This window comes from Cygnus olor, chromosome 1 (genome assembly GCF_009769625.2).
Source record: "Cygnus olor isolate bCygOlo1 chromosome 1, bCygOlo1.pri.v2, whole genome shotgun sequence".
In the NCBI taxonomy this organism is placed as follows: Eukaryota; Metazoa; Chordata; class Aves; order Anseriformes; family Anatidae; genus Cygnus; species Cygnus olor.
In genome coordinates this window covers 130,355,205-130,369,960 of record NC_049169.1, presented here as the reverse complement: position 1 = coordinate 130,369,960, position 14,756 = coordinate 130,355,205, and the positions used below count along the sequence as shown (strand labels likewise).

The 14,756-nt window shown below is 40.1% G+C and overlaps 1 protein-coding gene across 1 annotated transcript; it reads left to right on the top strand.

Moving 5' to 3' along the window:
- The first annotated feature begins 867 nt into the window (after positions 1-867).
- Positions 868-13,930, top strand: TLR7 (toll like receptor 7). Its single transcript, XM_040533663.1, has 2 exons — positions 868-1,420; positions 6,552-13,930. Exons 1-2 carry the CDS (start codon positions 1,418-1,420, stop codon positions 9,690-9,692), a joined length of 3,144 nt encoding a protein of 1,047 aa, XP_040389597.1. The 5' UTR covers positions 868-1,417; the 3' UTR covers positions 9,693-13,930.
- The last annotated feature ends 826 nt before the right edge of the window (positions 13,931-14,756 follow it).

Sequence of the window (14,756 nt, the reverse complement as noted above, 5' to 3'; positions counted from 1 at the left end):
AAATGGTTTCTTCTGTGTGCTTTCTTGTTTTTTTTTTATATGAGTCAGACACTAAAAGCAGGGGATTTTAAAGCATGATTGCAAATTACGTCTCTGTTCTTTCTTCAGGTTCCAGTCTTTCAGAATGAGGTCAGCTCCACAACAGTCAGAGAAATTATGAAAGGATATTCAAAATGTAAAGAAAAATATGTATGGAAGAAAGAAATAAAGTGAATAAATTAACACTAATAAATATCCTAACCATCAAGTTATCCTGTACTGTTAAGCATAGCAACTTCTAAATATGAAACTCACAGCACTTTCTACCTCTTTATATGCTGTTTTCCATGTCCTTGCCACTCTTTTTTTTTTTCCCTATATTTTCCTTCCCCCTAAATCCCATTCACTGAAGCTGAATTCTTAATGGAAAAAATATCTATTAAGAAATTTGTCTGTTTGTATTAGGCACTCAAAAGATTCTTAGTAAAAGGCTATTAGCAGTAGAAAGGAACCCCAAATAATCACAGAATCACAGAATGGCTGAGGTTGAAAGGGACCTCTAAAGATCATCTAGTCCAACCCCCCTGCCAAGCAGGGTCACCTAGAGCACATTGCACAGGATGGCATCCAAATGGTTTTTGAATATCTCCAGGGAAGGAGACTCCCCAGTAATAATAAAAATTATTAAACCTCCAAATCTAAAATATTGTTAATGTCTTTCTGTGGTCATACAGGTTGCACTAAAAATGAAAAAAAAAAAAAAAAGGAACTTGAGCTTCTATAAATCTTTGTTGTCTCAAGTGAATTCTACCCTTGCATAACACATTTCTCTCCTGTCTGATTAACCTCACTTTCTCATTCTGAATATTTTGTAATAGCCCTCTTTCAGGATTCTCCATGGCTTGACTGTTCAACTTAGAGTAGGTCTTATTATAGTTTCTTAAGCTATGAGACTGTACATAGGTGAAACACACAGTTTAAAATGAGAAGCATGTTCCAAAGTGGCAGGGAAGAAAGCAAATTGTGGCATAAGAGACCAAAAGAAGAAAAAAGAAAAAAAAAAAGAAATCTTTTGTCACAACAGCACGTGGATTTATGAGTAATGTGAGAATTTGTTTAAAAGGCAAAAAATAGTACTCAGTTCTTTTAATGGGGGTGGAGGAGTAATTGAGCTACTACTGTTTTAATTTTAAAGACAGATATTTGAGGAAGTGGGCTGCAGCAGTTGTTTCATGTTTAATTATTTCTCAAGTTGCCGTTCAGCTGAAGAGACAGATAAAGTGGTATTACTGCTGTTGTCTTGAGTGAGTTATGTCATGCTACACTCTCCTCTCTACCTGACCTGAACCAGTGGAGACACCTTCATGCTGTTTTCTTCTGCTCTGATTTACAGTTTTCTCCAACGACAAATCTTTCAGCTGTGGAAGCACACAGAAAAATGGTATGTGAAACTTTCGTTTTAAAGTTGTTGTTATAACTCTGTAATTGGAACTGTTGAGAAAGGTTTTCAAGAGTATGTTTTGCATTCTAACCTCTATATATGCTGTTGTGGCTATAAGCTGCAATTTATAATGACAGGAAAGGAAATCTGGCATTTATTTGCACTGATATGTTTGCAGGAGTATTATAATAATGTATTTTCTAATAGTTATGACTTCTGTGGTGTTCTTTGCTCTCTAGCCTTTCAATCTTTCACCTTTTAAAATTCATATGCAGCAGCTACAGAAACACTTCATTGAGAGACACCCAGCCATGTTGTTTCTCAATATTTGAAGAACACTACAGTTCAGATGGAATTCAGTTTCAGATTTGCACATGTGCTCAGTTAATATCAGAATATAAGTACTTTTGAACCTTTTATAAACACAAGCGTAGAGAAATTTCTCTCTCCTTCACAGAGAAAAGGACAGCTCACATACATACTCTATCTGTACTTTTAAACTAGTTTCTCATTACAAGGACTTTGCACAAGTCATTGCCTATTTCTTCTAATTTCAGCAGGGTTTTTTCTCTATTTGTTCTGGTTCTATAACAAAGTGTTTTGCATACGAACAGTTAGACACAGCACCAGAATGTAACAGTTTGCAGTTAAAATAGCTAATACATTAAAAGGGTATGGGAACCCAAAGTATACACAGAAATGAAACACAAAGAAAGTGAGACCTAGGCTTGCTGTGCAAAGACACCAGGATTCCCTAAAATAGAGCAACAAGTAGTTGAAAATCTGAGTGTTTTAAAAGTCTTGGTCGGCATTTTTTTTGACACCTGAAGGAACTTTCAAGAACATTCATGAAGACTTTAAGGGCCCAAATTCATTGCACCTGCTTCCAGGCACCTAGCAGTGCAGTTCCTTGTCTCTGCTAGGCGTGCAGTCAGGCAGAGCTTCCTCCATGTTTGGAGAGCTGAGCAGTGCCTGAGCACAGGCCACCCCTCTCCTACATGCCCCTGGATGTCAGTGCAGCCCAGGTTGATGGCACTGCATTGAGGAACCCAAGTAAGTGCATAAAATTTGATCCCCAAGTGCAGTGTCTGAATACAGGTTCACATAGAAAGTTTGTGATGATCTAGGCAGCAATCTCATGTTGCCTAAGTCCTGGTCTATTGCTTGGATAGAGGGTTTTAAGTTGGGTTAGCAATCTTTAAAGCTTGATTCTGACTAATTTTTCCTCAAGAGCAGCAAACCTGTGGTTTGCCCCCAGTTAGCAGCAGAGGTTTTCCTTCCTTATTTTAAGGTTACCATTAGACACAGGTTCCAGTGATTGGCAAGCCCATTCTTTTTCCCAAGCCTGGTGACTAGAACGTGTCACGGCATGGACATGAATGAACAGCACCAATAAATAAAATAAAACGCACTCTCACTTAGAATTTTTTCTAGTCTAGTAAAAAATCATTTACATGAATAATATGGTATGGTCCTTGGAAAAGAAGGAAGGCAGAATACTTACAATAATGTATCCATATTTTTCTTCTGCAGTGTCTCTTTTCATTCAAAGACAGACCTGTTTTCCATGTAATGAATGTCAATGGTAGTACCCTTTCTTCTACCTCCCACTTTTCTGCCCATATTAATGGATAAAAAGAGAATACTTAAAATAAATAAATAAATAAATAAAAAGCAGGATAGTGTAGGGAAATGAATGTATTTTATCTTCTCCAAATTAGCTCCCCACTTACTCTGATTATTCTTATTCATCTTTTTCATCCAAGTGCTTGTCTACATCAGGAAATCAGAAAAGTTATTATTCCTCTAAAGTTGATTGGTTATGCTGTACTGAAGCAATGGTGAATGATCGTATTCATGTCTCCACTTCGTGTGAGTTTCCAAAGTGAATTACTGTAAAGCAAATTAAAGTAATTTTTATTAAAAAATGATTCACAGATGTTGAAAATAATGAAATGGCTCATGCTTTGGAATTCATGGCCATAGTCTGGTTAGTCAAGATCAGCTTTTCCTGAGTAATTTATAAATTATAGTCATGGCTATCAACCTGGATATTTCATAGTTCATAGAATCACAGAATGCTTTGGTTTGGAAGAGATCTTAAAGACCATCTAGTTCCACCCTCCCTGCCATGGGCAGGGACACTGCCCATGGACACCAGGGACACCCTCCCTGCCATGGGCAGGGACACTGCTCACCAGATCAGGTTGCCCAAAGCCTCATCCAGCCTGGCCTTAAACGCCTTCAGGGATGGGGCATCCACAGCTTCTCTGGGCAACCTGTTTCAGGGCCTCACCACCCTCATAGAGAAGAATTTCTTCCTTATATCTAATCTAAACCTACCTTCTTTCAGTTTAAAGCCATTATCCCTTGTGCTATCACCACACTTGCTGACACAGAGTCCCTCCCCAGCTTTCCCATGGGCCCCCTTTAGGGACTGGAAGGCCACTATAAGGTCTCCCTGGAACCTTCTCTTCTCCGGACTGAACAACCTCGGCTCTCTCAGACTGTCTTTGTAGGAGAGGTGCTTCAGCCCTCTGATCATCTTTGTGGCCCTCCTCTGGACTCATTCTAATAATTCCATGTCCTTCTTGTGCTGGGGGCCCCAGAGCTGAATGCAGGCCTCCAGATGGGGTCTCACAGGAGCAGAGAAGAGGGGGAGAATCAGCTCCCTTGATCTGCTGGCCACACTTCTTTTGGTGTAGCCCAAGATACTGCTGGCTTTCTGGGCTGCAAGCACCCATTGACACATTGCACATTTAACCAAATCTTCCCTTTCTTTGGACCTTCTGAAAGGAAGAAAGCTCTGTGTCTCTTTGTGGGAATGGGAAGGGAAGTAATGGTAGAGGAAGGGCTGTGGTGTAATGCGCTACCAGGAAGCTGATATGATTTTCATATGCCAACATAGTGGAAGATCTGCACTGTATTTTAACATTTTTCCTTTTATACTGAAGCTTTATATTCAGAAGCTGACTGAATCCCCAAAGTGACTCCACTCAGTTGTTGAATCTAGAATTGCAGTGCTGTGAGAGACTTGATCTAGCTTCTCTTCCACTGGCTGCCCTGCTAATCACTAGAGTGCTCCTCCAGATACAGAGATGAACCAGGAGATTTAGCATTGTTATCTGAGATAATGCAGAAACACTAAGTTATACTTGCATTCTGAAGGGATATAGTGGCGTAAGTAAACAGAGCATAAAACATGAATTCCCAATTAATCTGTGTCATCTACAAAGCACATCTAAGGAAATGTTCAGCAGTGTTTTCACATACTGTCTATATAATGAGAAGGTCTTAATATGTTCGTGCTAGCCAGACAAAGAGCCAAAACATTTCCAGGTATCTTGAACACTTTACCTAATCACATGATTTTGAGCTGCTTACCTGGTTATCTACATTTAGTAAGTATTATTCTATAAGTAACTAATTCTGTTTTTTAAAGAGCATTGAGTACCATGTGTCTATCTGCAGTCCTTCAAAACTGAGTTCTTCAGGTAGAAATGAGTTATTTTGATTTATGGTCATTTTGGTCATCTTGAAACCTCTTGGCCTGCGCCAGACAGAGGCAGTTATGAAGTTATGCAATGCAGCAAAATGGTCATGGTCCCTCTGCCTGTGCTAGGCAAGCCAAGGCTGGCAGCATGCCTGGCTGACTGGCTGTCACTGGTGTCAGGGCCAGGGCATCTTTGTCACTGAGAGCTGCTGAAGAAGTAACTAGTATGTTATGAAGTATTAAAATCCCATTGCTCTTCCCGCCATACACACTACTCTGTAAAGTAGTCAAGATCACAAAGACTTGAGAGAGTGTGTTTTTTTCAAGGCTTTACAAATGTTTATGGGATTTTGGCTCTGAATATTGAATTATTATAATTCTTTTAAGATACATGTTCCGTGTTAAATCTGGTTGATCTTCAGTTTCAGACCTACCACTGATACAGTGCCCTCTTGGCCCTCTGTCTTCATTGGACAGTGAAAATGCAAGCTGGTATTAAAGTATATTGAATCATAGAATCGTAGAAGCATAGAATGGCTCAACTTGGAAGGGACATTACAGATCAGATAACTCCAGTGCCACTGAAATAGGGGCCAGGTTGGTCATCCACAGCTTCTCTGGGCAGCCTGTTCCAGTGCCTCACCACCCTCTGAGTGAAGATTTTCCTCCTAATCTCTAACCTGAATTTATCCTCTTTTAGTTTAAGACCATTCCCCCTTGTCCTGTCATTACCTATCTGAGTAAGGAGTCCTTCTCCATCCTTTTTATAAGACCCCTTTAAGTATTGAAAGGTCGCAATTAGGTCTCCCTGGAGCTTTCTCTTCTTCAGGCTGAACATGCCCAGATGTCACAGCCTTTCTTCGTAGGAGAAGTGCTCTAGCCCTCTGATCACGTTTGTGGCCCTCCTCTGGACTAGTTCTAACGGGTCCACACCCTTCTTATGCTGGGGACCCCAGACCTGGATGCAGCATTCCAGATGGGACCTCACGAGGGCAGAGTAGAGGGGGACAATCGCCTCCTTTGACCTGCTCGCCACACCTCTTTTGATGCAGCCCAGGACACAGTTGGCCACAGTTGAGGCATAGTCATTGACTGGTTTTGGTCAACCATTCATTTATTCTGACACATAATAGAGGAAGAATGCTTATGTGAAATTTGAATTATACATGCAGCTGTTAGTCAGTACGTTTTTGAAACTTTATACTAGATCTTAATTGTCTATAGATTTTCTTTATGTTTTTGTCTGCTTCTAAATCCTAACTTATTTATGCATATTATACATTTTCAATTTGCTGGATGTCTAACACTGCTTACCCTTAAAGAAAGTTCACAGACTTTAATCACCCATCTTGTAATCTTTAGCAGATTTTTTAACTTTTTAAGATTCATTACTTAGAAAGTGATATTTATCTTATCACTACTATGTTTAGTGATAAGAGAGGAAAGAAAGCATTTGAGGAAACACCAATATAAGCCTTCCCTTAGACTTAGAATCCTTCCTGCACATCCACTTCTGGCCACAGTAAGACAGGATCTCAGGTGAACTGAATATTTAACCCAGTACATGGTTGATCTGATGTCCTATGACATATGTTCCCGTTGCACTCAATTAATACCTCCCTATTTCCTTATTTTTAGGTACCTCATGCAGAGACATCAAATGCACTGCCCTTTGTATTGCTCTTCTTATTTCCACTGCTGCTGTCAGGAGCTTGGTTTCCTAAAAGTTTACCCTGCGATGTAGAAGCCTCTGAAGGTACAGTGAGAGTGGACTGCAGCGATCGTCGCCTCACAGAAGTCCCCAGAGGGATCCCTGCAAATGCTACAAACCTGACCCTGACTATTAATCATATCCCCCATATCTATCCAACATCTTTTGCTTATCTTGAAAGGCTCGTGGAGATTGACTTCAGATGCAACTGCGTGCCTGTCAGACTGGGGCCCAAGGATCATGTGTGTACCAGGACACCAACAATTGAGAATGGCAGTTTTGCTGCTCTGACAAGATTGAAGTCATTGTACTTGGATGCAAATCAGTTGTCGGAAATACCCCGGGGTCTTCCTACTACTTTAAGTCTGCTAAGTCTGGAAGCAAACAGTATCTTTTCTATCAAAAAAGCTAATTTCTCAGAACTAAAAAACATAGAAATATTGTATCTGGGACAGAACTGTTACTACCGTAACCCATGCAATGTTTCATTTGAAATTGAACAAACAGCCTTTCTGGATCTGAAAAATTTGACAGTACTGTCCCTGAAGTCTAACAACTTAACTCATATTCCACCCAACTTGTCCTCTACTTTAAAGGAATTGTATATTTACAATAACATAATTCAAGAGGTTCAGGAATACGATTTAAGTGCCCTTCACAACCTAGAAATTCTTGATCTCAGTGGTAACTGCCCACGTTGCTATAATGCCCCATATCCTTGTATTCCCTGCCCCAATAACGCACTTAAGATACATTCAAAGGCTTTTTATTCCTTGAAAAAATTAAGAATTTTGAGACTTCACAGTAACTCTCTTCAGAGTATACCCAGCAGCTGGTTTAAAAACACCAGGAATCTCAAAGAGCTTGACCTCTCCCAAAATTTCCTCATGAAGGAGATTGGAGATGCTCAGTTTTTGAAGTTTGTCCCCAGACTTGTAGAGCTGGATCTGTCCTTTAATTTTGAACTGCAGATGTATTCTCCGTCCTTGAACCTGTCTAAGACATTTTCTACCCTCTCAAATCTGGAAATCCTGAGGATCAGGGGTTATGTCTTTAAAGAACTGAAAAAAGAAAATCTATTTCCATTGCTCAAGCTTAGAAATCTAACAGTGTTGGATCTTGGGACTAATTTTATTAAAGTTGCTGACCTAACAGTGTTCAAGAAATTCCAAGCTCTTAAAGTCATAGATCTGTCAGTGAATAAAATTTCTCCTTCTTCAAGTGAAAGCAACTCTTATGGAATTTGCTCTAATCCCAGGATTTCAGTAGAGCAACGCAACAGGCAAGTTTTACAAGAGATGCATTATTTCAGGTATGATGAGTATGGCCGAAGTTGCAAGTCCAAAGACAAAGAGGCTAATTCCTACCGACCTTCAGTTAATAGGGATTGTCTGGATTATGGAAAAACTCTGGATTTAAGCAGAAACAACATATTTTTTATTAGCCCCTCAGACTTCCGGGATCTTGATTTCCTCAGATGCCTCAACTTGTCAGGTAATGCAATAAGTCAAACTTTAAATGGAAGTGAATTCCACTACCTGTCTGGATTGAAATACCTGGATTTTTCTAACAACAGGATTGACTTGCTATACTCGACTGCTTTTGAAGAGCTGAAACTTTTAGAAATTCTAGACCTAAGCAACAACAAACATTATTTTCTGGCAGAAGGTGTTACTCATGTCCTTAGTTTCATGAAAAACTTGGCCTATCTGAAAAAGTTGATGATGAATGAGAATGAGATTTCTACCTCTATTAGCACAGGGATGGAAAGCCAATCTCTTAAAATTTTAGAATTCAGAGGAAATCGTTTAGATGTTTTATGGATGGATGGGAATGCTAGATACCTGTCATTCTTCAAGAATCTGACCAACTTGGAACAACTGGATATTTCCTTTAACTCACTCAGTTTTTTGCCTTCTGCTATTTTTGAAGCTATGCCTCCAGAACTCAAGATACTCAACTTAACCAATAACCGGTTGAAGACTTTCAAGTGGGGAAAACTCTACTTGCTGAAGAAACTAACAACTTTGGACCTCAGCAACAACCTTCTGACTACTGTTCCCCGAGAACTGTCCAATTGCACTTCCACACTCCAAGAACTGATTCTCCGAAACAATCGCATTCAACGGTTAACCAAATATTTTCTCAGAGGTGCAATTGGACTGAAATACTTGGATCTCAGTTCAAACAAGATCCAAATAATTAAGAAATCTAGCTTCCCTGAAAATGTCATTAACAACCTGAAGATGCTGCTTTTGCATGGCAATCCTTTCAAGTGCAATTGTGATGCAGTGTGGTTTGTTTGGTGGATCAACCAGACTCAAGTGACTATTCCTCTTCTGGCCACAGATGTGACGTGTGCTGGCCCAGGGGCACATAAAGGAAGGAGTTTGGTTTTCTTGGATCTGTATACCTGCGAGTTGGACACCTCCTATTTGATCATGTATGCTTTATCAGCTTCAGCTGTCCTAGGTTTTATGGTGTTTGCTGTTATGAACCACTTATATTTCTGGGATGTGTGGTATAGTTATCATTACTGCACTGCGAAGTTGAAGGGCTATAGACGTTTACCTTTACCAGATGCTTGCTATGATGCTTTTATTGCCTTTGACAATACAGATCCGGCTGTGAACGAGTGGGTGATGACAGAATTGGTTGAAAAGCTGGAAGATCAAAAACCCAGAAAGTTCAATTTATGCCTGGAAGAAAGGGACTGGCTTCCAGGACAGCCAGTCTTTGACAACCTTTCCCAGAGCATTCAACTGAGCAAAAAGACCATATTTGTGCTAACCAACAAGTATATTAAAAGTGGCAGCTTCAAGACAACATTTTACATGGCCCACCAGCGCCTGCTAGATGAAAAGATTGATGTGATTATCTTGATATTTCTTGAGAAGGTATTGCAGAAGTCCCGATATGTTAGGCTGAGGAAAAGGCTGTGCAGAAGTTCTGTCTTGGAATGGCCGACTAACCCTCGATCTCAGCCCTACTTTTGGCAGACTCTGAAAAATGCCATAGCTACATGCAATACCCTGGCTTACAACAACCTTCTCCAGGAAACTGTTTAGCTCTACCATTCACTGTAGAATATTTTTACTATACATGGTGAGGAAAAGATACTGAACTTGATATGGAGAATGTGTAAGTTTGCTGTGACAGGATTCAATATAAATTGTTGCCAGCAAATGTTTAGCTGACATATACCTTGCTTGGCATTTGTTACTGCACTGTGAGAGAACATGCACTCCTCACTGGAAGTCCCTGGTTTAGAACAGAATGGCCACTTCCAGCTTTCAGTTCACTGGAGGCCTCCAGCATCTCCTGTGGTTGGGTCAAGTGTGCGTGAGACACTTGTTCACCTTACTTTAGTACACAGGCTGCCAGGAGGAGTTGGGCCATGCCCAAAGTTGCTGTTATTTGGATCACTGTTGAAGTAAATGTGATTTTATTAGAAAATTATAGTTAGTGTGTTTCTATGTATTTATGAAAAACAGGGACAGCATTTACTGACACATTCATCTCAGAAAGTACCTTAAGCAAATTTCACGTTTAGGAGTCAGGAAAATGTAAGCACGATTATCTTTTCAACTCAGGCTTCCAGCAGCTGAGTCTATCAGTTCTGTCTGACTGGGCAACAGCCCTAATCACTGGGGAAATGATGTGCTGGTGGGAATGCTGCCAAGGGCTTGGATGTGGGATGGGAGCTCTCCTGCTGTTGGATTGTCCAAAAGGTCATAAATCTGAAGAAGTTTTGGAGAAGTTGCATGGGCTAAAATAAGAAGGTATGACAGAAACAAGTTCAGAAGGGCTCGCAGGCAGTGCATTGGAAAGAGTTTGGAAAGGGAATCCCTTTGCATGGAGCTGCTGCATGGGAGTGAGGAGGGAGAGCAGGACAGCAGGTAGGCTGAGGGAAACCTTTGAAAATGGCAGACGGAGAAAACTGTGGAAAACAAAGAGGATGAGATAAAGAAAGGAAAGTAGGAAAAAAGAAGTGGGAAGAATTGGAAAGAATAGAGAAAAACACTAGCTAAATTATGGCATGATAGAAGTAAAGAAGGATTTACTGATAATTTCCAAGCAATCTGTTCACTTTCCCTTTCATCTGCTTCCTTGGCTGCTGTCTGAGCTGGCTGCTCCCTGAGATCTCAAGGCTTCTGTCCAGTGATGTGTGGTTGGCTTTAGGAGCTCAGCTTCACCATTTCCACCCAGGTCCTGTGTCACAACCCCTTGTGTATCAACTGGGACAGTGTCAGCAGGTCCAGACAGAGGTGGGATCTGGGGACACACTAAACTGTCAGAATCACTTACCTCTGCCTGCCCAGACCTTCTCCAGAGCAAAACACCATCAAACTACAAAACATGTAAGACCAAGTCATACAAGGAGAGAAACCATCTGACTATTTCTTTAGCCATACCGTGATTGCTCCAGAGCATTTTCAAGCCCTCCTTTCATTCTCGTTCCCCAGGCAGATCTCTTCCACAGTGTCCGCTTAAAACCTAATCTGGGAATGTGCCTGACTTTAGAGATAACCTTAAGAAGAGAACAAATGCTGTTTAGAAAAATAAAGGTTTGGGCCTATTCCTCACTCTGGTTTACAGAGCATCCTTAAAAAACGTGACAGTTTTTCAGCTGAAGTCTTTAAAAAGGCATCATAAACCTTCGTGTGTTGCTCAGATAGTTTTGGGAGAAGCAATGTGCTCTCACCTTGCACTTCTGTCTGCAGCACAGTCTGGGCAGCTTCTCTCCTCTCTCAAAGCTTTTTCTCTTCTGGTTACTGGTCTGGCCCACGGGGAGCAGATGCTCTTTATTGATTTGAATCTACTTATCCCAGCTGCCTTCTGCATTTCCACACCCACATTTCTGCCTGGTCCTTTCCTCAAACAAGACATTTTTGTTTTAGTTCTAGGCATCCAGGCAGACAAGAGCACAAACACAAACAAGAAAACCAACTTTCACATAATATTAGAGATAAGAAGGGTGTTATTTTTCGCCTCAGTTTGTTGCAGCAGTTTTATTGATGAACAACTGAAACAGGAGAAAGAGGAGGACCTCGGCAGCAAAGTGGGTGTTTTATAGCTATATTTTAAAGAATGTCTTTTAATGGTTGTGTTTGTAAGCCTAAACAATCTGTATCTGTAAATAGAATACCATGAGCTGTAATGCAACTCTCTTCACAAGGTAATGCTGAAATAGGAACCTCTGCTCCTCGGTTACTCCCATGACATGTCCCTCCCTCTCCCCACACCACTTCTTCTACCTGAAGCAGCTTCCCCTTTCTCAGCCTGTGTGGTTAGGGCACAAGATCACTTGGCCTATCTGAGGTTATGAGGAGAAGTATTTTCTCCTCTTCCATTGAGAAGTGATGAAAGGATAGGTACGGGATGAGTAGCAACGGGTATATGTACAAAAGTCTGAGCTTATGGTATGGTGAGATGCTTACTTATGCTGCAGTGCAAGACTGCAGAGACTCCAGGGATGCTGCATCAAACCATTTGTGAGTATCTGAGAGAGACAACAAACTGTGCTGTGGTTTGCAGTGGGAAACAAGTAGTCTTCTGGCATGGCACTGCCTGCTGTCAGAGCCAGTGCTCTTGAACAGAGGCTTAGTCACAAGGAGAAGAGCCCACCACAGCTTTCACGTGGCAAAACCCTTCCTGATACCTTCACCCTTCCCCTGCAACAAACACACAGCCAGGGGAATAAGGAGGGATTGAGGAATACTGCAACACTTTAACCTAGTACTGAAGTCCACCACTAAAGCATGCTACTAAGTTCTACATCTACATGTTTCTTGAAGAATCATGGATGGTGAATCAACTACTTCCCTGGGCAGCCTATTCTAATGCCACACAATCCTTTCAGTAAAGAAATTTCTTCTAGTATCCAAACTAAATCTCCCCTGATGCAACTTGAGGCCATTTTCCCATGCCTTGTCACTTGGTGCTTGGGAGAAAAGCCCAATCCTCACTGCTCTACAACCTCCTTTAATGTAATTGTACAGTGTGATAAGGTATCCCCTGAGCCACCCTTTCTCTAGGATAAACATCAGTTCCCTCAGCTGCTCCTTTTAAAACCTGTTTTACAGGCCCTTTACCAGCTTTATCGTTCTTCTCTGGACATGCTCCAGCACCTCGATGTCCTTCTTGTAGTGAGGGGCCCAAAACTGAACCAGTATATAAAATCCTCTTTTACCTCTTTGATCTCATTTTTAAGAACTGGCATATGAGAAACTTACAGCTGACTCACTGTGAGAATAATTTACATTGGAAGGGACCTCTGGAGGTCAAAACAGGTCTAATTTCAACATAGCATCTTCTTGCTTAGGTCCTTGTTCATATATAAACTTGGAGCACTTTGTAGGAAAAATGACATCCCATACAGAAACATGATAACAGCATCTGTAAAAGATCCTGTGAAGATCAGGAGTTCTTGTTCTGTAGTAATTGTATTTGGGTCACAAGCACTCCAAACCAGCAAACCTTTGTCATCTGAATACCCCCTGCCTCTTCATTTTCTAAATCTCGCTCTGAGAGTACCTGCCTGAAGAAAGAGTCTCTGTGATAAACTGTTCATCTGAAATATTCAGTCATCAGTGACATTCTTCCGTTTACTCTTAACAAGATATTCATTTAGGTCCTTATTCTTCCCAGTTGTCTCTGTAAGACCTCAGCTTCATCAAGTGTGTATGGAAGTTAGCCTCTTAATTTGGGAAGATAAATTTTGTGTCTAAATGCAAAAGACATACACAAAAATCCACCATTATCTCCATGAGTATAAATGGGAAAACTAAAGCACAGAGAAGTCAAACCATTTCTATAGTGTCCATTTGCTGATAGTGAAACTGAAAAAGAGAATCTAGACGTAATTTTTAAAAGGAACCTGGATGCATTCCTTGGTTAATGAGTACATTCACATTATTTATACATGGGATTATTTACTTAGAAAAATAGACAAGTTGAAAATCAAGTGTGGACATGGGGACAAATTCTTACTTTGGTTGTGCAGATTATTGAAACAATGTTGAGGCAGTTGGAAACCCTATTAAGGTATTTAAAACTGGTTTAGTGTTGTTGTTTGTTTTGTTTTGTTTTGTTTTGTTTTGGGGGGAGGAGTTTCTTTGCTCCAGGTATGCAGCTGAAGAAGTGGTATCAGAACAGCAACAGATCTAAATCAGTGGCCTTATCTATCTGGCCTTTGTCTTCCTTCCTTTGTTCTTACTGAGACATACTGCTAATGGCAAAGTTCTGAGCAAACGCAGATCTAGATAACTGTGGTTTTGTTTGTTTGTTTGTTTGTTTTGTTTTGTTTTGTTTTGAAAAAAGAATCACACACTAAAAAAACATTTTTGCCAGTGCAAATTCAGAAACATTTAAGCAAATAAAATTTCAGGCTTTTTGTAGCTGTGTCATTACTATTACTGACAATAGGTTTATATAATTATGGAAAATCTGGCAAGCTTGCAAAACTGAAGGATTCGGGTTTCAGTTTCTACCAGTTTCAATGTTTTATTTTATTTTTATTTTTTCTGAATATTTTCTTTCTTCTTACAAACCATGTTCTAGTTTCATTGCCTTAGCTTTTGGGTTTATCTATGCTATACTCCTCATAGAAATATCTGCATTCCTGACTTTACATACTTTATCAATTTTTTTTTTTTTTACAACTCCACAAGAATGAGAGGTTCTGGAAGTAGGTGTTACTTAAAAACACACATGACCAGTCTTGTATTTTCCTAATTATATTGACTTTTTAATTAAAGACAGTCTGTCAATTAGACCTTCATTTTTGATACAACTTTTTTCCTCTCCTGTGTTTCTTCTGCTGAAGAACTCAACTGAAACCTGATTTTTAACTGACATCCCTCAATGGGAAATTGCTCTCAGCGTTCAAAGGAAAAATTCCTGAATCATAAAACAAGTGAGTTTTAACCTTATATTCTTGTTTTCTTGTTTACAGATGATTCTAACCTATCACTTACTAAGAATATTGAGATTCATTCATCTATGTGGAAAGATCATATTCATACAGGATTATGCTCTTGAACACTGCAGCTGAATTCTACATCTTATTCAATATAAAATCTCATAACCTAATTATCTTATTGCCTTGGACCATGACCTATCTTACTTTC